This window comes from Neoarius graeffei, chromosome 3 (assembly GCF_027579695.1).
Source record: "Neoarius graeffei isolate fNeoGra1 chromosome 3, fNeoGra1.pri, whole genome shotgun sequence".
In the NCBI taxonomy this organism is placed as follows: Eukaryota; Metazoa; Chordata; class Actinopteri; order Siluriformes; family Ariidae; genus Neoarius; species Neoarius graeffei.
This window is the reverse complement of record NC_083571.1, coordinates 10,309,287-10,333,846: the sequence shown is the minus strand read 5'-3', so window position 1 is coordinate 10,333,846 and position 24,560 is coordinate 10,309,287. Positions and strand designations below refer to the sequence as shown.

At 44.5% G+C, this 24,560-nt stretch overlaps 1 protein-coding gene across 5 annotated transcripts in view; it reads left to right on the top strand.

Moving 5' to 3' along the window:
- Nucleotides 1-24,560, top strand: part of snx9b (sorting nexin 9b) — a 90,805-nt gene that overhangs the window by 5,300 nt on the left and 60,945 nt on the right. For 3 of the 5 annotated variants that reach the window (XR_009654285.1, XM_060916379.1, XM_060916377.1), the window contains exons 2-4: nt 2,842-2,928; nt 10,380-10,460; nt 17,768-17,872. Coding sequence is in view for 4 of the 5 variants with exons in the window: in XM_060916379.1 (XP_060772362.1) it covers nt 2,842-2,928; nt 10,380-10,460; nt 17,768-17,872 (273 nt within the window). In the remaining variant the exon portion in view is untranslated. The remainder of the gene's footprint in view (nt 1-2,841; nt 2,929-10,379; nt 10,461-17,767; nt 17,873-24,560) is intronic. The other 2 variants (XM_060916381.1, XM_060916378.1) reach the window with 1 other exon arrangement.

Sequence of the window (24,560 nt, the reverse complement as noted above, 5' to 3'; positions counted from 1 at the left end):
GCTATTTTACTATTTTGTATTATTATTTACTGTTTTGATCTCAGGCGCATTAAGAAGGCAATAAACTCGTCCACTAATTACCTTTTGGTGAGACACACCTGTTAATTGAAAAGCATTCCAGGCGACTACCTCATGAAGCTGGTTAAGATAACGGCGAGAGTGTGCAAAGCGTCATCAAGGTAAACACTGGCTACTTTGAAGAGTCTAAAATATGAAACATTTTGGGTTTTAACGCCGCCTTTTTGTTTACCACATAATTCCATATGTAGTCCGTTATTTTATCGTTTTGTTTAAGTATAGATGTCTTTGGTTTTTTTCTGTATAATAGAAAATGCAGAAAAACCCTATGAATGAGGAGGGGTGTACAAACTTCTGACTGGTAGTGTGTGATGTAATGTATTTGAGATATTTTTAGATATTTCTAGAGCCATAGAAAAGTTCAGGATTTTGGATTTATTATTTAATTCAATATAACATGGTATGGGCGGCACGGTGGTGTAGTGGTTAGCGCTGTCGCCTCACAGCAAGAAGGTCCGGGTTCGAGCCCCGTGGCCGGCGAGGGCCTTTCTGTGCGGAGTTTGCATGTTCTCCCCGTGTCCGCGTGGGTTTCCTCCAGGTGCTCCGGTTTCCCCCACAGTCCAAAGACATGCAGGTTAGGTTAACTGGTGACTCTAAATTGAGCGTAGGTGTGAATGTGAGTGTGAATGGTTGTCTGTGTCTATGTGTCAGCCCTGTGATGACCTGGCGACTTGTCCAGGGTGTACCCCGCCTTTCGCCCGTAGTCAGCTGGGATAGGCTCCAGCTTGCCTGCGACCCTGTAGAACAGGATAAAGCGGCTACAGATAATGAGATGAGATAACATGGTATCAAATTTCATGGCCGCCATTTTGTGGCCCCCAACCCACCTCCGAAAAATGGCTGTAGCGCAGAAACTATTTGACAGAAAGGGCTTGAACTTCTTCAGATTTGTGAGTTTGGTGAGTAAAGGAACATTTATTGGCAAAATGTGGGAAAGAAATCGGAGACCAGTGGACATGAGAGATTTCTGGAGTTTGGTTGATTTGGTATGGAATGACCCTACAGGAATATAATCAACTTTGGGTTGGAACAGTAACTCCAGTTTACTACACCACTACCACCACTGATTATTTCCCTAAAACGGCACATCCAGAAGTGTTTTATTCTTTACATAAAGTACGTTATACTCTCTTTGTGTTGATTATTAAGAGCATAACTTGAATATCCTCCTGAGCAAACGGCTCCGCCTGTATCTCATCTCATCTCATTATCTATAGCCGCTTTATCCTGTTCTACAGGGTAGCAGGCAAGCTGGAGCCTATCCCAGCTGACTACGGGCGAAAGGCGGGGTACACCCTGGACAAGTCGCCAGGTCATCACAGGGCTGACACATAGACACAGACAACCATTCACACCTACGGTCAATTTAGAGTCACCAGTTAACCTAACCTGCATGTCTTTGGACTGTGGGGGAAACCGGAGCATCCGGAGGAAACCCACGCAGACACGGGGAGAACATGTAAACTCCACACAGAAAGGCCCTCGCCGGCCACGGGGCTCGAACCCGGACCTTCTTGCTGTGAGGCGACAGCGCTAACCACTACACCACCGTGCCGCCTGGCTCCACCTGTATGTTTGAGATATTAAGGAACATGGAAATGGCTTCAGTTCACAATTGTAGATGAAAAGTTTTTTTTTTTTTTTTTTTTTTTTGAAAAATTGTTTTTGTTCTCTGGTTCAGTGTCTAGTGAATTCAAAAGTGCATTTGTCACTAGCACTTTTGCTTGTCCTTTGACTTTGTTTCATGATTTTGATCCCTGTACTGCACTAAAAATAATGAGAACTTGTTTTTAAAAAAAAAATGTGAAAAAAGGGGGGTGGGAAGTCAAAATATTAAAATGACAGTAAATTACTTGAACTTCACCTGAAAGAAAGCTGATAGATTAATACAAAGAGAGCAATAAAGTTGATCGTATGTAAATCAAGCTACACACACAGACTTTCTTGTTGCTCCTACATAGAGGAACCCTTCACACTGTTCCTACAGCTTACACTGCCGTGTGTGTGTGTCTGAATAATGATTCCTCTGTAGTTATTCGCGTCATTGCTTTTAAAAATTGTAAATCATTAGCTGATTAATTCATACACACATTTGTGTTTCTCACACACAGTGCTGGAACTGTCCAGAAAACAGGAAGTCTCTGAGTCCAAAAGACATCCCAGTTTGCCTGAAATTAAAGTTTACTGATTTATTACGTTTATCATGTCTAATATTCATTTAACAATTAAAGCACATGCTTCTCCTCCGAAAACCATATCAAGAATTACGCAATGTTTATGTGGAGCGTATATTATCAACATATTAATCCCTGTGATTGAGCTGTTACTATAGAAACGTTAATGTATTCGAACAAGCGCATTAATATAAAGCTGTGGCTTGCAGCTGCACGATTGTCAGAGCTGCTGCTGTGATAGGAAATTAATCAACACCTTCTGAGCAATCGGATGCAAAAATTCCATAGTGATTTGGTATAAGACAGAAGTGATCTTCCTTTGTATCTCTGTTCTGATCGGAGCCGAAGGTAAATACCATCCAGGTAACGGGAATGCGGTTTTCTTCAAGGCACTTACAAGACAAGCAAAAGAAGCCAAAAGCAGCTGTTTTTATCTGAGTGATGAGCGACACCTGGTTTGTAGAACGAGACGAGCCAGTTTTTAACTTCCGGAATGACGTCTTTGCAAACAGAGACGATTATGTTGTTAGGGAAGAGGAGGTGATCTGTGTGTGCATATGCTCATGTTGTTCTTTGTCTGCTCGTACAGGCACAGGTTTTATACGATTTTACAGCAGAGCCGGGCAACAACGAGCTGTCGGTGAGAGAGGGCGAGACCATCACAATCACCAACCAGGTAAATACTGAGTGCGTGACATCAACCTGTCCTTGTATATGGTGTGTGTGTGTTCATGTGTGCATGTGCTTGTACATACATGTTTGTGCACATGTGAATGCCTGGTGTGTGCATGTGTGTGCGCATGTTTGTGCATGTCTGTGCTTGCTCTTTGCATATTTGTGTGTGTGTGTGTGTGTGTGTGTGTGTGTGTGTGTGTGTGTGTGAGAGAAACACTTGTCCAGTACAAATGTATGTTACTGTGGTGTCATTGCTGTAATTCTCATCGCTTTATAAACCTGACGGCTGTATACGTGACTGTAGTGTCATTGCTGTACTTCTCATCGCTTTATAAACCTGACGGCTGTATACGTGACTGTAGTGTCATTGCTGTAACTCTCGGCGCTTTATAAACCTGACGGCTGTATACGTGACTGTAGTGTCATTGCTGTAACTATGCGCTTTATAAACCTGATGGCTGTATGCGTGACTGTAGTGTCATTGCTGTAACTCTCTTCGCTTTATAAACCTGACGGCTGTATACGTGACTGTAGTGTCATTGCTGTAACTCTCTTCGCTTTATAAACCTGATGGCTGTATACGTGACTGTAGTGTCATTGCTGTAACTCTCTTCGCTTTATAAACCTGACGGCTGTATACGTGACTGTAGTGTCATTGCTGTACCTCTCATCGCTTTATAAACCTGACGGCTGTATACGTGACTGTAGTGTCATTGCTGTAACTGTCGTTGCTTTATAAACCTGACGGCTGTATACGTGACTGGTGTCATTGCTGTACCTCTCATCGCTTTATAAACCTGACGGCTGTATACGTGACTGTAGTGTCATCGCTGTAACTCTCATCGCTTTATAAACCTGACGGCTGTATGCGTGACTGTAGTGTCATTGCTGTAACTGTCGTTGCTTTATAAACCTGACGGCTGTATACGTGACTGTAGTGTCATCGCTGTAACTCTCATCGCTTTATAAACCTGACGGCTGTATGCGTGACTGTAGTGTCATTGCTGTAACTCTCGGCGCTTTATAAACCTGACGGCTGTATACGTGACTGTAGTGTCATTGCTGTACCTCTCGGCGCTTTATAAACCTGACGGCTGTATACGTGACTGTAGTGTCATTGCTGTAACTCTCATCGCTTTATAAACCTGACGGCTGTATACGTGACTGTAGTGTCATTGCTGTAACTCTCATCGCTTTATAAACCTGACGGCTGTATACGTGACTGTAGTGTCATTGCTGTAACTCTCTTCGCTTTATAAACCTGATGGCTGTATACGTGACTGTAGTGTCATTGCTGTAACTCTTCGCTTTATAAACCTGATGGCTGTATACGTGACTGTAGTGTCATTGCTGTAACTCTCTTCGCTTTATAAACCTGACGGCTGTATACGTGACTGTAGTGTCATTGCTGTACCTCTCATCGCTTTATAAACCTGACGGCTGTATACGTGACTGTAGTGTCATTGCTGTAACTGTCGTTGCTTTATAAACCTGACGGCTGTATACGTGACTGTAGTGTCATTGCTGTAACTGTCGTTGCTTTATAAACCTGACGGCTGTATACGTGACTGTAGTGTCATTGCTGTACCTCTCATCGCTTTATAAACCTGACGGCTGTATACGTGACTGTAGTGTCATTGCTGTAACTCTCGGCGCTTTATAAACCTGACGGCTGTATACGTGACTGTAGTGTCATTGCTGTAACTCTCGGCGCTTTATAAACCTGATGGCTGTGTACGTGACTGTGGTGGTGTTTACATTAGACCGTATCCGTCTCGTTTTCGTCGCGGATGCACTGTCCGTTCACATTAAAACGCCGGGAAACGACTCCACAGGCGGAACAACTTGAATCCGCCAGGGCCCACGTATTCAACCCATTACGTATCTGATCCGGTGCTGTGTAAACATTGAGGAACGAGGATACGCTGTGCTGAGCTCTAGCTGACATTGTCATTGGACAACGTCACTGTGACATCCACCTTCCTGATTCGCTGGCGTTGGTCATGCCACGTTGGTCATGTGACGCGACTGCTGAAAAACGGCGCGGACTTTCACTTCCTGCTATTTGTCCCGAATCACTGCTCGTGTGCTTCACTCGCGCGCTCTGTGAGCTGCGCAGGGCCGGAGTGCGCACCCTCCAGAGGGCACTCGCTGTTCAGGGCGGAATGATTTGGAGCGCAGGATGCCTGCGGAGCCGAGCGTATCCGTGTATTGGCATTGCTGTGTGCACGCGAATCGTTTTAAAAACGTTAATCTGATGATCCGCTGATACGGTCTAATGTAAACACCACCTGTAGTGTCATTGCTGTAACTCTCATCGCTTTATAAACCTGACGGCTGTATACGTGACTGTAGTGTCATTGCTGTAACTCTCGGCGCTTTATAAACCTGACTGCTGTATACATGACTAGTGTCATCGCTGTACCTCTCGGCGCTTTATAAACCTGACGGCTGTATACATGACTAGTGTCATTGCTGTACCTCTCGGCGCTTTATAAACCTGACGGCTGTATACGTGACTGTAGTGTCATTGCTGTACCTCTCGGCGCTTTATAAACCTGACGGCTGTATACGTGACTGTAGTGTCATTGCTGTAACTCTCTTCGCTTTATAAACCTGACGGCTGTATACGTGATTGTAGTGTCATCGCTGTACCTCTCAGCGCTTTATAAACCTGACGGCTGTATACGTGACTAGTGTCATTGCTGTACCTCTCGGCACTTTATAAACCTGACGGCTGTATACGTGACTGTAGTGTCATCGCTGTACCTCTCGGCGCTTTATAAACCTGACGGCTGTATACATGACTAGTGTCATTGCTGTACCTCTCGGCGCTTTATAAACCTGACGGCTGTATACGTGACTGTAGTGTCATTGCTGTAACTCTCTTCGCTTTATAAACCTGACGGCTGTATACGTGATTGTAGTGTCATTGCTGTACCTCTCGGCACTTTATAAACCTGACGGCTGTATGCGTGACTGTAGTGTCATTGCTGTACCTCTTGGCGCTTTATAAACCTGACAGCCGTATACGTGACTGTAGTGTCATTGCTGTACCTCTTGGCGCTTTATAAACCTGACAGCCGTATACGTGACTGTAGTGTCATTGCTGTAACTCTCGGCGCTTTATAAACCTGACGGCTGTATACGTGACTGTAGTGTCATTGCTGTAACTCTGCACTTTATAAACCTGACGGCTGTATGCGTGACTGTAGTGTCATTGCTGTAACTCTCGGCGCTTTATAAACCTGACGGCTGTATACGTGACTGGTGTCATTGCTGTAACTCTCGGCGCTTTATAAACCTGACGGCTGTATACGTGACTGTAGTGTCATTGCTGTAACTCTCTTCGCTTTATAAACCTGACGGCTGTATACGTGATTGTAGTGTCATCGCTGTACCTCTCAGCGCTTTATAAACCTGACGGCTGTATACGTGACTAGTGTCATTGCTGTACCTCTCGGCACTTTATAAACCTGACGGCTGTATGCGTGACTGTAGTGTCATTGCTGTACCTCTTGGCGCTTTATAAACCTGACAGCCGTATACGTGACTGTAGTGTCATTGCTGTACCTCTTGGCGCTTTATAAACCTGACAGCCGTATACGTGACTGTAGTGTCATTGCTGTAACTCTCGGCGCTTTATAAACCTGACGGCTGTATACGTGACTGTAGTGTCATTGCTGTACCTCTCGGCACTTTATAAACCTGACGGCTGTATGCGTGACTGTAGTGTCATTGCTGTACCTCTTGGCGCTTTATAAACCTGACAGCCGTATACGTGACTGTAGTGTCATTGCTGTACCTCTTGGCGCTTTATAAACCTGACAGCCGTATACGTGACTGTAGTGTCATTGCTGTAACTCTCGGCGCTTTATAAACCTGACGGCTGTATACGTGACTGTAGTGTCATTGCTGTAACTCTGCACTTTATAAACCTGACGGCTGTATGCGTGACTGTAGTGTCATTGCTGTAACTCTCATCGCTTTATAAACCTGACGGCTGTATACGTGACTGTAGTGTCATTGCTGTACCTCTTGGCGCTTTATAAACCTGACAGCCGTATACGTGACTGTAGTGTCATTGCTGTAACTCTCGGCGCTTTATAAACCTGACGGCTGTATACGTGACTGTAGTGTCATTGCTGTAACTCTGCACTTTATAAACCTGACGGCTGTATGCGTGACTGTAGTGTCATTGCTGTAACTCTCATCGCTTTATAAACCTGACGGCTGTATACGTGACTGTAGTGTCATTGCTGTAACTCTCGGCGCTTTATAAACCTGACGGCTGTATACGTGACTGTAGTGTCATTGCTGTAACTCTGCACTTTATAAACCTGACGGCCGTATACGTGACTGTAGTGTCATTGCTGTAACTCTCGGCGCTTTATAAACCTGACGGCTGTATACGTGACTGTAGTGTCATTGCTGTAACTCTGCACTTTATAAACCTGACGGCTGTATGCGTGACTGTAGTGTCATTGCTGTAACTCTCGGCGCTTTATAAACCTGACGGCTGTATACGTGACTGTAGTGTCATTGCTGTACCTCTTGGCGCTTTATAAACCTGACAGCCGTATACGTGACTGTAGTGTCATTGCTGTACCTCTTGGCGCTTTATAAACCTGACAGCCGTATACGTGACTGTAGTGTCATTGCTGTAACTCTCGGCGCTTTATAAACCTGACGGCTGTATACGTGACTGTAGTGTCATTGCTGTAACTCTGCACTTTATAAACCTGACGGCTGTATGCGTGACTGTAGTGTCATTGCTGTAACTCTCATCGCTTTATAAACCTGACGGCTGTATACGTGACTGTAGTGTCATTGCTGTAACTCTCGGCGCTTTATAAACCTGACGGCTGTATACGTGACTGTAGTGTCATTGCTGTAACTCTGCACTTTATAAACCTGACGGCCGTATACGTGACTGTAGTGTCATTGCTGTAACTCTCGGCGCTTTATAAACCTGACGGCTGTATACGTGACTGTAGTGTCATTGCTGTAACTCTGCACTTTATAAACCTGACGGCTGTATGCGTGACTGTAGTGTCATTGCTGTAACTCTCGGCGCTTTATAAACCTGACGGCTGTATACGTGACTGTAGTGTCATTGCTGTAACTCTCGGCGCTTTATAAACCTGACGGCTGTATACGTGACTGGTGTCATTGCTGTAACTCTCGGCGCTTTATAAACCTGACGGCTGTATACGTGACTGTAGTGTCATTGCTGTAACTCTCGGCGCTTTATAAACCTGACGGCTGTATACGTGACTGGTGTCATTGCTGTAACTCTCGGCGCTTTATAAACCTGACGGCTGTATACGTGACTGTAGTGTCATTGCTGTAACTCTCTTCGCTTTATAAACCTGACGGCTGTATACGTGATTGTAGTGTCATCGCTGTACCTCTCAGCGCTTTATAAACCTGACGGCTGTATACGTGACTAGTGTCATCGCTGTACCTCTCGGCACTTTATAAACCTGACGGCTGTATGCGTGACTGTAGTGTCATTGCTGTACCTCTTGGCGCTTTATAAACCTGACAGCCGTATACGTGACTGTAGTGTCATTGCTGTACCTCTTGGCGCTTTATAAACCTGACAGCCGTATACGTGACTGTAGTGTCATTGCTGTAACTCTCGGCGCTTTATAAACCTGACGGCTGTATACGTGACTGTAGTGTCATTGCTGTACCTCTCGGCACTTTATAAACCTGACGGCTGTATGCGTGACTGTAGTGTCATTGCTGTACCTCTTGGCGCTTTATAAACCTGACAGCCGTATACGTGACTGTAGTGTCATTGCTGTACCTCTTGGCGCTTTATAAACCTGACAGCCGTATACGTGACTGTAGTGTCATTGCTGTAACTCTCGGCGCTTTATAAACCTGACGGCTGTATACGTGACTGTAGTGTCATTGCTGTAACTCTCATCGCTTTATAAACCTGACGGCTGTATACGTGACTGTAGTGTCATTGCTGTAACTCTGCACTTTATAAACCTGACGGCCGTATACGTGACTGTAGTGTCATTGCTGTAACTCTCGGCGCTTTATAAACCTGACGGCTGTATGCGTGACTGTAGTGTCATTGCTGTAACTCTCATCGCTTTATAAACCTGACGGCTGTATACGTGACTGTAGTGTCATTGCTGTAACTCTCGGCGCTTTATAAACCTGACGGCTGTATACGTGACTGTAGTGTCATTGCTGTAACTCTGCACTTTATAAACCTGACGGCCGTATACGTGACTGTAGTGTCATTGCTGTAACTCTCGGCGCTTTATAAACCTGACGGCTGTATACGTGACTGTAGTGTCATTGCTGTAACTCTGCACTTTATAAACCTGACGGCTGTATGCGTGACTGTAGTGTCATTGCTGTAACTCTCGGCGCTTTATAAACCTGACGGCTGTATACGTGACTGTAGTGTCATTGCTGTACCTCTTGGCGCTTTATAAACCTGACAGCTGTATACGTGACTGTAGTGTCATTGCTGTACCTCTTGGCGCTTTATAAACCTGACAGCCGTATATGTGACTGTAGTGTCATTGCTGTAACTCTCGGCGCTTTATAAACCTGACGGCTGTATACGTGACTGTAGTGTCATTGCTGTAACTCTGCACTTTATAAACCTGACGGCTGTATGCGTGACTGTAGTGTCATTGCTGTAACTCTCATCGCTTTATAAACCTGACGGCTGTATACGTGACTGTAGTGTCATTGCTGTAACTCTCGGCGCTTTATAAACCTGACGGCTGTATGCGTGACTGTAGTGTCATTGCTGTAACTCTGCACTTTATAAACCTGACGGCCGTATACGTGACTGTAGTGTCATTGCTGTAACTCTCGGCGCTTTATAAACCTGACGGCTGTATACGTGACTGTAGTGTCATTGCTGTAACTCTCGGCGCTTTATAAACCTGACGGCTGTATACGTGACTGGTGTCATTGCTGTAACTCTCGGCGCTTTATAAACCTGACGGCTGTATACGTGACTGTAGTGTCATTGCTGTAACTCTGCACTTTATAGACCTGATGGCTGTATGCGTGACTGTAGTGTCATTGCTGTAACTCTCGGCGCTTTATAAACCTGACGGCTGTATACGTGACTGTAGTGTCATCGCTGTAACTGTCGTTGCTTTATAAACCTGACAGCTGTATACGTGACTGGTGTCATTGCTGTAACTCTCGGCGCTTTATAAACCTGACGGCTGTATACGTGACTGTAGTGTCATTGCTGTACCTCTCGTCGCTTTATAAACCTGATGGCTGTATACGTGACTGTAGTGTCATTGCTGTACCTCTCGGCGCTTTATAAACCTGACGGCTGTATACGTGACTGTAGTGTCATTGCTGTACCTCTCATCGCTTTTTAAACCTGATGGTTGTATACGTGACTGCTGTGTCATGACTGTAACTCTCTGCATTTTTCCTTGTTTTTCTCAGAACATAGGTGGAGGATGGATCGAAGCGCAGAACAGCAGGGGCGAGGTCGGCTTGGTGCCTGAGGACTATGTGGAGGTAAAGGTGACTGAACACACCCTAGGGAATTCACACACACAGCTTGGCTGTACATTTTATATATACAGACACATTCATGAATATTCTGTGTGTGTGTGTGTGGGAGAGCGAGAGAAAGGAAGAAGTTTCCTTTGGAGGAAGGAAACTGCCACAGTGGGGAATTGGTAACAGGAAATGCTTTCTCTCCTCACGGTCCACACATGACTCTTTTACTGATCTGCATGACCACTGGTGCCATTTACTGTTCTGCCTGACTGCGTGTGTTTACTGTGTATACAGGAGTGTGTCTATATATACACACACATACACGAGTGTGTGCCTCTCTTACGTTAATTACCTATGTCTGAAACAGCCGGCCAAGAGTGACTTCACCACTGTTTTCGAGATTCACCCACTGCCTTTCTGTTCTTTGAGCAAAAACGCATGTCTGTTTTCCTGTGAAACAAGTGATCATCAGTTTGTTAGGTCTGATCACTGAACATCCTGTTCCAAATACCACGGGCCTGTCCCCTCTTTACTGCTACAACAGCCCCCACGCTTCTGGGAAGGCTTTCCACTAGATTTTGTTGGGATTTGTGATATTCAGCCACAAGAGCATTAATGTGATCGGGTGCTGATGTTTGGTGATGAGGCCTGGGGTACAGTCGGTGTTCAGCTTTATTTTGCCTTAAAGTTTTGTCGACGTTATAGGGCAAGTCATATTTGAACAGTGAAATCAATTCTGGGAGCTCTTGTTTGCATAGTGATGGTCTAAATAATATTGACTGGCTTTGAATGGTATTTCAGATATATTCCATTCAGCTAGCATGATCTTGGACGAGTCAAAGACGAGTAGCTGAATGGAATATATCTGATATACCACGAAAAAAGCCTATTATTATTATTATTATTATTATTATTATTATTATTATACATAGACACCTCTTTATATGAGCATTCTCAAAGGCCAACACTGGCTTACCCGTGACTCGGTGCTGTTAGCATGGGAGTCTAATTACCTTCCAGCCGGTGTAGTGTTCGCGAACGCCAACACTAGCTCAGTCAAGCCAAATATTATTATTTTCCATGTGTTATTTACTTTTAAACATCAACATCGACCATGGCGCGACCTGGCAGCCAAAATTCTCTCAAAATCTTTCGTATTTAATGTAGCAAACCTGGCAGCCATGCGGAAGTTTTATGTCTCTGACATGTGACGTCGTGTTGTCTTGACAGCATGCAATATTATAACAATATTGCACACTCGTTCACCATTGGAGAGAGTGGTGTAATACACAGAGGATAAGCGATATGCTATCAATAAACCCACTAGAAGGGAATAGAATACGTATGTTATTTACCAGCTGGGAGGGCCGTATGGTGAAATACCGTAACCGAGGTCTTGAAAGTACTGAGCGAGGCCCTCTGGGCTGAGGTCTGTATTCAAGGCAGAGGTCACGGTATTTCACCATACGGACCGACCTTAAGCTGATTTAAATAATATATTTTTTTCTTTCCCAAATTCTAACAGAAAACGAGAGCGCCCGAAAGGGAAAACCGAGCCGAGCCGCCATTTTGAATCCTCATTCACGGCTGTGATGCAAATTGCTTCCTCCTCGGTATACAAGTGCACTTCCATGGCAGGAAAAAAAAAACATTTTACCGCCTAGATCATCCCCTATTTATACAAAATTGAGTCATTCAGGATTCAGCCATGTTTTTGCTCGGCGTTAGCAAGTTACAGGTTTTTAGCTTTCTCCTGAAATGTTTTCTTTTATTTCTTCTTCCTCAGGGTAGTAAAACTCGCTTTCGCTGTGAACACTGTCGTTATCGCTATCCATGCTGTAAAATTAATGCTATTATGCTGAGAAATGCTGGCAAAAATGTATAAGATGTTTGATAAAAATCTTATAAATAAATCTTAGATAAGTGTTGACAAAAATTGCTACTATGTTTGTTGTTGTGAACGAGCGAGCTGGCAAAGGTCCGTAACCAGGGTCCGTACTGCAGGATACGGACCCGCTCGCCAGCCAATCAGAGCGCAGGATTTGATGGAAACCGCACCGCGAAAAAAATAAATGCTTTTATTCCATGGAAAAAGTGGCCTGTATGTATAATAATAAATGAATATTGATGGTTCAATTAAAAAAAAAAGGAAATACAGTCCTGTGCAAGTGTCTTAGGCACATGTAAAGAAAGGCTGTTGACCAAAAATGGCTTAAAATAATGAAATTAAATGTTTCAACATTAAAAAAGCAAGTACCATAAGCAGTAAGCCATAATAAATGAAACAGTCGATATTTATTTATTTGGTGTCAGATGACCCTTTTGCTTTAAAAAAAAAAAAGTCTCAGGTACAATAAGCTGTAGGTTTTACTGAGCATCTTGCAGGGCCAGCCGCAGTTCTTCTGGACACTTTGACTGTCACACTCGCTTCTTCATTTTGCACCAAAACCCAGTAGCCTTCATTACGTTTTCTTTTTTTAATCTGGAAAGTGATCGCTGATGGAATATGCTGCTCAGATACAAACATTTTCTCTCCGTTAACATTTAATTTTGTGCTGGGGGAAAAAAACTCAAACGTTTGGAACTCTAAAATGTTTTTGTGGTGTTGACTTGATAATGTAGAAGTTATAAAATAGAAATCTATAACCAAGTTTGTATGGGGGGGAAGGGTGCCTAAGACTTTTGCACAGGTGTGTGTGAGTGAATCACAAGGAAAAGGGAAAAGCAAACATACCTGAATGTGGCATGGCAGCATTTCTATCCTGTTATACACCGATGATGATGGATAGTGGAAAGTATGATGTCACATGCCTGCATTTCATACATGGAGCACGTCTCGCTCGTCTGATCTCCGTCAGATATCTCGTTCAGTGAGCTCTGAAAGGTAAATAAGACGCCAGGTGTCGTCATCTGTACGCTGGGATTAACAGGTGATGGAAAGGTGACGTCACTGCAACGATGCTGTCTGAGTTTTGCTCCTTTTGTATTTTACTACTTCCTGTTTACAGCGCCACTTTCTTCTTAGGTTGACAAATGGATGTGAATCATCCTGTGTTCACTGGTGTACTGTACAGTACACAGGTTTTCTTCTTTAAAGCGTTAATTCTGCTGAACTCGGAGCCACAATTTCTAGGCGTCGGCTAATTAAAATAATAGACGAGGAGAAATCGATGTAAAGGGAACTGATATGAGCCGTTGCAGTAATATAATATTAGATGATGAGCAGGACATTCAATACAAATGAATTGTGACGCATAACCTTTTTTTTTTTTTGGCACTTGCATAGTCGACGTCTTCTAAATGTAACACGTTTTGGAACTCTGATCCACATCTTGATCAAAATTAACGTGCAACTGTCTTGATTTCTTTTTTCCAAGATTTTATTATTCATACCCCCACTCCAAAAGGGGTGGGGGGTGGATATACTGGTTTACCTCTGTCTGTATCGCCGTCCGTCCGAAACACTCTTTTTCTCAGCAACCGCAGATCATAGCCACTTGGTACCAAACTTCAGCTTGGGGTTCTATACCGTGTGTACCGTTTTTCAGGTCTGTCGCACATCGACTTCCTGTTTACCGACTCAATGTATTTACGAAACATATAGAATGGATTCGGGCGGCACGGTGGTGTAGTGGTTAGCGCTGTCGCCTCACAGCAAGAAGGTCCGGGTTCGAGCCCCGTGGCCGGCGAGGGCCTTTCTGTGTGGGGTTTGCATGTTCTCCCCGTGTCCGCATGGGTTTCCTCCAGGTGCTCCGGTTTCCCCCACAGTCCAAAGACATGCAGGTTAGGTTAACTGGTGACTCTAAATTGATCGTAGGTGCGAATGTGAGTGTGAACGGTTGTCTGTGTCTATGTGTCAGCCCTGTGATGACCTGGCGACTTGTCCAGGGTGTACCCCGCCTTTCGCCCGTAGTCAGCTGGGATAGGCTCCAGCTTGCCTGCGACCCTGTAGAACAGGATAAAGCGGCTAGAGATAATAAGATGAGAGAATGGATTCTGGCGCCATTTCAAAATGACAGTTTACCAGGATGCTATTTGAAATCCCTGGAGAGAGCACTGTTCTTTACTTCCTCGTTTCAGGGTTCATTATTTGTTGAAGTCAACATTCATAATAAGCGTCCTATTCCTTCGATGGCTTGCATTCTGATATAAGCGAGAACGGGGGGGGGGGATACAGAAGTGAGCAGTACCTCAGAGTTGATCTTGTTAGTCAAGTACAATTCATAAGCGTGAATTGCTGGAGGAAGTTTGTAATGATTACACGTGCTTCTCTTGGGATAAGTGATTTTCTGTATGAACCTCAAAGATGCTCATTACACTTTATAAATAAATACATTTGTGCCGAGGCCTACTACACGCACAGACCTCGTTATAACGCATTCACATTGTTTCTACCTTTTAACACAGCAGTTTGTTGTAGATTTTTATGGCACTGCATCAACTGGCGCTTGAGCATTTTTAGGTCACATGACCACCATGTATGTAGGCCATACTCGTGCTTGGACCTGTTGCTTTTCCGTCAAGCTTTTAAACTCCGACAGCACTTGGTTTCGTTTTAGTTCCAGCAGGCGACGTTTGTTTGAAAAGAGCGAACGTATCCTGGAGCGCGTTTACAATACTTATTATTTCTGCTGGACTTCTTATAGATTGTAAAATATAGTGTTCAGTCTGTTTTTTATTTAAAAAAAACCCAACCCTAATGGAGCACTTGCATGTGACGTCACAGCAGATCCAGATTGTGACAGACGCCATCTTGTCGGTCAAACACCATATTCCGCCTTCTACTTCTACTTCTGGTTCTACTTCTGCTTTTACTTCTACCTTTTCTTCTGGAAAACCCTACTATATACAATTCTACTACAACGGCTGCGGCTACAAGCTCTCCCTACCTGTGCACGTTTTTTGTGTGTATTTTTGCGTGTTGTTCGTCTGTACCGGACTTCAATATCCACTACAACTGTATGGACTTACTGGACATTGGTTTCCAGCAGAAAATGACGGTTTGTAGCGATTTCCATCGCATGCACAACATTCCGGACAAGATAGCGAGACCAGCGGGGTCTCCGTGGATTGTTATCGGAAGCAAAGCGAAGGAGGCGGCGCCGGGAGCGGAAGCAAAAGCGAGGCTGCAGGCAGAGCCGGCCTGTTAACTAAGCTCAGAAAACAGCCACTCCACTGCTAAGCCTCTCTCTCTCTCTCTCTCTCTCTCCAACGCCAGATCCATGTAAACAAGACGGACGATTTGGAATTACCTTATTCTATTCTATAATCGGCTGGTCAGTGCATCTAGTATCAGTACTAGTAATACTTAAGTGACTTACCCATCCAATGAGGATTCTTGTTTACAAGATGCCACATCTGAGTCGCTGACAAATCCTGAATTTCTGTAGAGATAACTGTCCAGAGATTTATAGGCACGCAGTGCTTCACCACTGAACAGCGAGGGAAAGTTAATGAGGTAATTATACACGTCCGGGTATTCCGCTGGCAGTTCAAAATCCGGTCGTGAAAACTCCGTCCGGAAAGCCATAAGGGTCACTAATCTGTAGATCGTTTATTTTAGACATATATCTAGTTATCTGTTCATTAGAAAAATGAGCCGTGTAGTCCGTCGGTTGAAATTGATCCATTCTGTACACGAGTGCAGCAATATTCAGCGGTGTTTTTGACCGACAAGATGGCGGTTGTGTACTTTCTGGTCACGTGACTGCAAGATCTCTATACGACTGATTTGGGCGAGACTAAAATCCCATTGATGCTCCCTGTAACGTTTCATTACCCATCCTCGAGATGTAAACCTAACCCAGCCTGAATTGGGCTTTACAGGATATCAGGAGAAAATCGGACACTTTCGTCTCAAATGATCGCCAAATCGGAGTCTCTGCTTTCACACAGTGTCCCCTACATTTCTTTATCTCTTCTGGGTTTTCAGGAGACACTTTCCTTCTGAAGGATTATAGCAGATCTTTGATTTGCTGTTATTTGGATGATGATGATGATGATAAAGTGCAGAACTTTTGTAGAGGCGGAGCAGCTGCAGGTCTGATAAACAGTTCAGTCGCAGTGTAAACTCGCTCACGAGGCTGTTTGTGATCTCCGGAAGTCTGGCTCCTGCTTTTGCTCCCTCCAGCTCCAAACACTGATGAAGGACCAAACATCTGGATGGCTATGCGTTCGACGGTTTTCTCAGAAGTTACTGTACATCCTGCTTTGGTTGTTTTGTCAATGCTTTCTTTCATGGACGTCCTGAGACTCTCATTCGGGACATGCTTCCTGGAACGTTGCTCCTTGTACCACGGCGCTGTTGAATTCTCAATTCTGATTGGCCCGTGGGTGTTGATGAACAACTTCAACTTGTAGTGGTGGACACTGTATAAACGTACAAAGACTAATAATGAACAGATGGTTTAAAGGGAAAAAAAGAGTGCTATAATTGAACAAAGGAAAAACTGTTGCTATGGAGACGTTTCCTGGAAAGAAATTAGTTTATTTATTGGTTTGTGGGAGGAGTCTCCAGTGTCGGTGCTTTGCAGTGTTGTAGTCGAGTCACTAAACCTCGAGTTCGAGTCAAGTCTGAATCGAGTCCGACACAAATGACACATCTCTCTCTCTCTCTCTCTCTCTCTCTCTCTCTCTCTCTCTCTCTCTCTCTCTCTCAAAAAAACACATTGATAGCTTTGAGTAGTGTGAAGATGCCGGTCTCATACCACAGTATCCAATAAATTCACAAATAAAGATGTCTACGATGAGGAGTATTTAGGGAAAAGCTGGTGGCACATAAGATGTTACAAAAAATAAAGAAAAAATCCGAGTTCTCGTCTCCAATTTACAAGTCTGAATGCAGTTAATGCATGAGTCCTTTAAAATTAGGGCACGAGTCAGACTCAAGTCAGAGTCCTCGACTCGAGTGCTGACAAGCCTGCGATATTCGCTTCTTGTTGTATGAACGCGTCACACACACAGTCATGCAGTAATTCTGAATAGATGTGAATTGCTGAAATAGTAAGTGAAAACAGGAACTGACTTGCATGGACGTTCCCCAATGTTAAATGTAACTATAAACAGTTTAAAAAAAAACATTTAAAGAACGTATAAAAGAACATTTTGTTCTTTAATTCGTATAAAAATAGTGGTTGGTAAAAAAAAAACCCCACCTCTGTGCAAAGAGAAACAAAACACAGTTGGAAACGTTGAGGCGGTAATGGTAACTCTGCTTCATCCCACCATGCTGCTGTTGTTGATGATGATTTTCCTATAACTGCATGTCCCCAAAGTGTTTTGTGGTCTATTTTCACTGTATGTAAATGCTGGTGTTTGTGCCTCGGCAGGTTGGCAATCCTCAGGCTTTCGCAACAGGAGGAAGTGTGGCCCCGCTTGACCTCTCCTTCTTTGACAGTCATGCCACCACAACAACAAGTAACACACAAGGCCAGGTAAGCTGCTACACACATGAGCGAGCGTGCGCGCGCACACACACACACACACACACACACACACACACAAAAAAAACTTCCTTCCCTTTTTCCTCGCCTCTTTGAAAGGCAGCACCAGTGAAAGTGTTGAAAAATGAACACAAACATGATCTGAAACTGATCATGTCTGAGTCTAGACAAAACTTTGAGCTTTGTTTTCACACTTGGTGTTTTTTTTTTTTAAACACAGAAAAAAAAATGCTGTACCAGTTGACTAGCCAGTTTATTTAACAACAATGATTAGATTGTCTTGAATGTGTTTTAAATCTTCTATTTGCTCACTAATATTGAGATTAATATTTTTATCAGCACTGCGTCCTCCAAATTGGTCGGATGATAACAGATCTGACTTTAGAAAAGTTTACGTTTCTGAAGGACTACTGTAATAACACAATGTGCTTCCTCTCCACCTGTCCTTTGCCTCTTTTTTCCTCTCCTCTCCACCCGTCCTTTGCCTCTTTTTTTTCCCCTCCTCTCCACCCGTCCTTTGCCTCTTTTTTTCCCCTCCTCTCCACCTGTCCTTTGCCTCTTTTTTTCCCCTCCTCTCCACCCGTCCTTTGCCTCTTTTTTCCCCTCCTCTCCACCCGTCCTTTGCCTCTTTTTCCCCTCCTCTCCACCCGTCCTTTGCCTCTTTTTTCCCCTCCTCTCCACCCGTCCTTTGCCTCTTTTTCCCCTCCTCTCCACCCGTCCTTTGCCTCTTTTTCCCCTCCTCTCCACCTGTCCTTTGCCTCTTTTTTCCCCTCCTCTCCACCCGTCCTTTGCCTCTTTTTTCCCCTCCTCTCCACCCGTCCTTTGCCTCTTTTTTCCCCTCCTCTCCACCCGTCCTTTGCCTCTTTTTCCCCTCCTCTCCACCCGTCCTTTGCCTCTTTTTCCCCCTCCTCTCCACCCGTCCTTTGCCTCTTTTTCCCCTCCTCTCCACCCGTCCTTTGCCTCTTTTTTCCCCTCCTCTCCACCCGTCCTTTGCCTCTTTTTACCCTCCTCTCCACCCGTCCTTTGCCTCTTTTTACCCTCCTCTCCACCCGTCCTTTGCCTCTTTTTACCCTCCTCTCCACCCGTCCTTTGCCTCTTTTTACCCTCCTCTCCACCCGTCCTTTGCCTCTTTTTACCCTCCTCTCCACCCGTCCTTTGCCTCTTTTTACCCTCCTCTCCACCCGTCCTTTGCCTCTTTTTACCCTCCTCTCCACCCGTCCTTTGCCTCTTTCCCCCTCCTCTCCACCCGTCCTTTGCCTCTTTCCCCCTCCTTTCCACCCGTCCTTTGCCTCTTTTTACCCTCCTCTCCACCTGTCCTTTGCCTCTTTCCCCGCCTCTCTTCCCCTCCTCTCAACCCGTCTTTTGCCTCTTTTCCCCTCCTCTCCACCCGTCCTTTGCCTCTTTCCCCTCCTCTCCACCCGTCCTTTGCCTCTTTCCCCTCCTCTCCACCCGTCCTTTGCCTCTTTCCCCTCCTCTCCACCCGTCCTTTGCCTCTTTTTCCCCTCCTCTCCACCCGTCCTTTGCCTCTTTTTCCCCTCCTCTCCACCCGTCCTTTGCCTCTTTTTTCCCCCTCCTCCTCTTCTGTCCACTCACCTTCACATGTACATCCTAGTGCAAAAGCAGACCTTGGTCTAGGGGGTGTGGCTTATTTGACTGACCCCATGAAGCCACGTCATTCTGCTTGTCCATCTACCCAGAGATAAGATCCATGAGAGACCAAAAATAAGCCTCATCAGTTTTAGTATGTTGTACAGAGTTTACTGAAATTTGACACATGAAGGGGGGTGCTTTCGGCATTGTGCATGTGAAATTGAGTTATCCTCTTTCCTTTTTCCTGCAGTTCTGTTTTTTCTGTGTAATGAAGTTGTGTATGACAAGCCTCCTGGAGAACTAAATATAACACAAATATTCATCCTGGTCAATCACTTGGCTTATAATATCCATATGTTACCAGTGCTTATGTAAGGTTTAATACATTTGGTGGTGTGCTGTGACAGGAAAATAATCAATGACGAGGTGTTGTGATGCGGCTTGAGTTACAATTACCACCACGAAGTTGATTATTGTCCTATAAAAGCTTGTCCTGAAGTGTTTTATTCCTCTTATACCACAGCAGTTTGTCAGTGCTTGTTTAAAAATGTACTTTTTATCCGTTTATAGTTGCGTTTAATGTTGTGGAACAACATGGTACTAGTTTCTGTGATCACTTGTATCTCAGATGATAATGCAAAAAAAAAAGCTAACGATTACAAAGCACTGACATTGGAGATTCCTTACAGAGCACTTCACTGTATCAACAAATTTTTCTTGGTAAATAAGACACGTTTACAAATCTGTTTATTATGTGGAGTGTCTGCCTGAACGAATCGTTACCATAGAAACATTTTGAATTACAACTGGAGCTACTATCAGATCTGTTCTTATGTAAGGACTAACGCACAAGAACACGTGAAAATTATGCACTCCAGGGTGGTGTGATGCAGCGCAGCACCGCACCACTCTACCCCGCCCCCTGCCCATGTGTTAAACAACCCCCTCGTTTAAAATCCATTCATTATTTGTCTTAGAGTATGTGGAGCATCCGCTGTACAAGTTCCTGTGTATGAGCGGTTACTATAGAAACAATGACATATTAGAACGAACGCATTAGCATTAACCGGTTTGCTCATCTTGCAATCAGAACCACTGTTATCTGAGCTGTGCTGTTATAATAACATAATGCACATCAACTAACCAATCAGATTTGAGCATTCGACCACGCTGTGGGATAAAAAAACATTTTAATCAAGAGTGCTGTGGTATAAGATGAAAATAAAAAGTAGCTTTGCTGTGCTAATAAACTTGGCACATCTCGTATAAATCGGGGTTCTTGCTGGCGCTTGTCATTTGACAAACGTAATCCATCAGTGACTAAGAGAAAATTGCTAGCAGTTGTCACGGTGACTAAAGTATTTGTTATCATTATCATAAGTCATCTTTTATAGAAATCCCTCGCTTTGCTGAAATCCAACCGCAGTGAAGAGATGGCGTGAAGCCAGAGTGTAATCTACGAGCACATGCTTGTGACCAATAAAAATTGACGACACATAATGACCAAATGGGCGCCAAGTCTTTGACCAATCGCAGTGCGTCTTAATCGGCCTGGTGTGGTGGTTTTAATTATCTCTGTGTGAATCAAACAGTGGCGCAGTCTAAACTGGCAAAGTTTTTCAGGTGGGCTTCTTCAAGCACTGAAGAACATTTAAGGCCTGAAACAGCCACGAGGGACGCACACTCCAAGCCCCGACCGTCCCTGAGCACATCAGACAGTGTCAGTAATATAGGGGTCGGTAAAACACACTTGGACCCCCGACTGTCCCAGAGCACATCAGACAGCGTGAGTAATACAGGGGTCAGTAAAACATACTCCGAGCCCCTACCGTCCCCGAGCATGTGGGACAGTGTCAGTAATACAGGGGTCGGTAAAAAACACTCCGAGCCCCTACTGTCCCCGAGCATATCGGACAGTGTCGGTAATACAGGGGTCGGTAAAAAAAACACTCTGAGCCCGTACAGTCCCCGAGCACGTGGGACAGTGTCGATAATGCAGGGGTCGGTAAAAAACACTCCGAGCTCTGACCATCCCCAAGCATATCGGACAGTGTCGGTATTACAGGGGTCGGTAAAAAACACTCCGAGCCCCTACAGTCCCCGAGCATGTGGGTCAGTGTCTGTAATGCAGGGGTCGGTAAAAAAAAAACACACTCTGAGCCCCTACTGTCCCCGAGCACATCGGACGGGGTCGGTAAAAAACACTCCGAGCCCCTACAGTCCCCAAGCACATCGGACAGCGTCGGTAATACAGGGGTCGGTGGGAAGATAAGAAACAAACAAACATGCCAAAGTGAGTGTCAGTAGTGATGCAAAATGAGTTTGGAGAAGAGGGATGTGATGATGATGATGATGATGATGATGATTAGGCTGCGTTTGACTTGCTTGCTTAAGCCTGTAGTTCGAAAGAGGAACGTTGGGCCACTGACAGTCCTCCTCCACTCCGTCTTGTTCTGTGCTTCCTTCTCCAACTGCTTCCAGGTGTAGCCAGCTGTCTGGATCTTTACTGTTGTGTTCCGTCTCCAGGTATTCCGGGGGCGGCGACTTTCTTCTCTCCTGGGGGTTCCGCTGTGATGTTCCTAGGTTTCCGTAGGGTATGGCCAATCCACCCCCGTGTTCTTCACTGTATTTGGGTTACCATGGGTGCTTCTTTTGTTCTTGTCAGCAACTCTTCGTTAGCAATCTTTTCTGGCCACCATATCCTTGGGATCCTACGTAGGCCTTTTTTTTTATTTTTTTTTGGCCCCAAGTTTCTGCCCCATACAACAAAACTGATTTCATGTTTGAGTTAAAGATCTGCAATTTTGTGGAGGCCGAGATGTTGCGTGCCTTCCAGATGTTTCCCAGCATTGCCAAAGGCTGTCTTAGTTTTCCCCCATTCTGGCTCTTACATCCTTTTCTGTTCCTCCTGTGCTGTTTATGATGCTGCTAAGGTGGGTGAAATCCTCGACTTCCTCTATGATGTTTCCTCACCGGCTCTCTGTTGTTGGTGTTGGCTCTCAGCACCTTGGTTTTGTTGTGGCTACTGCCTCATAGAGGCAGGAGCCATTATGTCATCGTGTTGTAAGAATGAGTGTAACCATATAATGGCACAATACGCATACAGGTGTTCCTATTAAAATGGCTGGCGAGTGTATACAATTAAAGGTGGGGTATGAAATTTTGGAATAACGGTTCCCACAAGCCATATTTTGAAAAGAAACACGCCCGCCCTCGCCATGCTCCCACCCCCCGCTTCTCGTTAAGTGTGTAGAGAGCTTGGAAAAATAGCTCAAACTTTCTCATTTAAACTGTTTTTTCAGCCCCAATTTTCATTCCACACACACAATTTTCTCAAAAGTAGTAGCCACACTTGTCCTGATTCACACAATGTGTCTACCTACATGATAGGACTTGCAGTTTTTGAATGAGAAGCCTGAAAGTGAGGAGAGGACAGGTGTGCAGCCCCATAGACTGCCATTATAAACTTGGCAGAAAAGTCACTTGTTTTTAACTTGCTCTAGTGACCTCATTTTTTTTTTACACTACAGACAAAAAAATTACATCAGTGTGTTCAGGAGATCCTTGTGGCACTCACTGTGAAAGAATTTTGTGAATATCTCCTTCTGTTTTCGTGTAAATCCCTGTTGTTTGGAGTCAGTGCACTGAGAGAATCCTGCGCTCTGTGTGACACTCTGCTCTCTCTCTCTCTCTCTCTCTCTCTCTCTCTCTCTCTCTCTCACTCACTCACTCACACACACACACACACACACACACACACAGAGGGGCCGGGCTGCTCGCGGGCTTCAGTCTGATTGACGTGTCAGTATCCAATCATTTTGAGGTGGTACCTCGATATGACTGGATGGCGTTTTTCCTTTATTTTACACTGTAGACCGGATTAAAATATTTCGTTTTTGGGTCAAACCTTCTATTGTACTGCTTGCAACATGGGTGTGAGGAGCTTTTCAAGCAATATGGTAAAAAATGCTCCTGAAAAAAATCTCATACCCCACCTTTAATTTGTTTCACCGCTCGAAATAAATGGACTAGACTAAAGAAATCGCTTTCAGATATGTTTATGCTTGTTACCGAGGGAACGTGTGTTCCGATGTTAAAAATATCCTCCAGGTTGTCCCCTTCCCTCGCCGCCTTCAGCCAGCGGTCCCATGTGTGATGTCGACGTGACGCACTTCCAAGTTGTTACGGGAAGTTGTCAAAGAGTATTGAGACCACTGAGCTCTAGCGCCAGGCCATTTCCGGGAAATAAGAGTTTGGGTCATGGAGATGGTGTGTGTATCAGACTCTGTTTGGAGGTTTCCGTTTCGAAAACTGTAAGAGTAGAATAATATAAAGTCCAGGCACTTGGTTTATTTTACTTCTGTGTTTTTTTTTTTTTTTTTAAATAAATCGTTCATTTTTGGATTACGCTTCATTTTTGTGGCTACGACCTCATAGAGGAAATATACAGTATAATGCTATGTTTACTGTACGGACATGGGATCAGAAAACAATTTTATTTCTAAGCAGTAGCCACATGGACCCATAGGGTACCTATTTTTGATGTTCGACTTAACTCCGTGGGAATTGAACAAAGTGGGGGTAAAACATGGATATGCAGTGATGGTGAGGTTTGTACGATCAAAACCGGTGATCTGTATGGCCCGTGTATGCTGACGAACATAAATGCTACTACAGAGTAGCCTTGTTAGCATGACCTCACCGGCTGAGATCTTCCCAAGTCGACATGGAGGTCAGAAATTCTGAGTTCCGGGCTTGATGAATCAGACTCAGTCTCAGGATTGGAACGGTCCTCTGTGTTTTGTGACTCGACGGCTGTTCAGCTTCTCGCTAGGATGTGAGTCAGCAGAAGAGGAAGGCAGGATTCTTTACCCAGGAGCGGATGAAAATGTGCATGTCAGCTGGTTGTGGAATAATGGAAACATTTTGTTAAATGAAGCAGCCTGTCAGCAGAACCAAGAGCACGGAGACTCGACAGTGGGCCGTTACAGTGACTCGCAATCCTTTTATCGAGACGTTTTGTAGAACTGATTCAGTTGGGGTTGTGTGGGTTTTTTTTTTTTTTTTTTAAATGCTCAAGACTACTAAA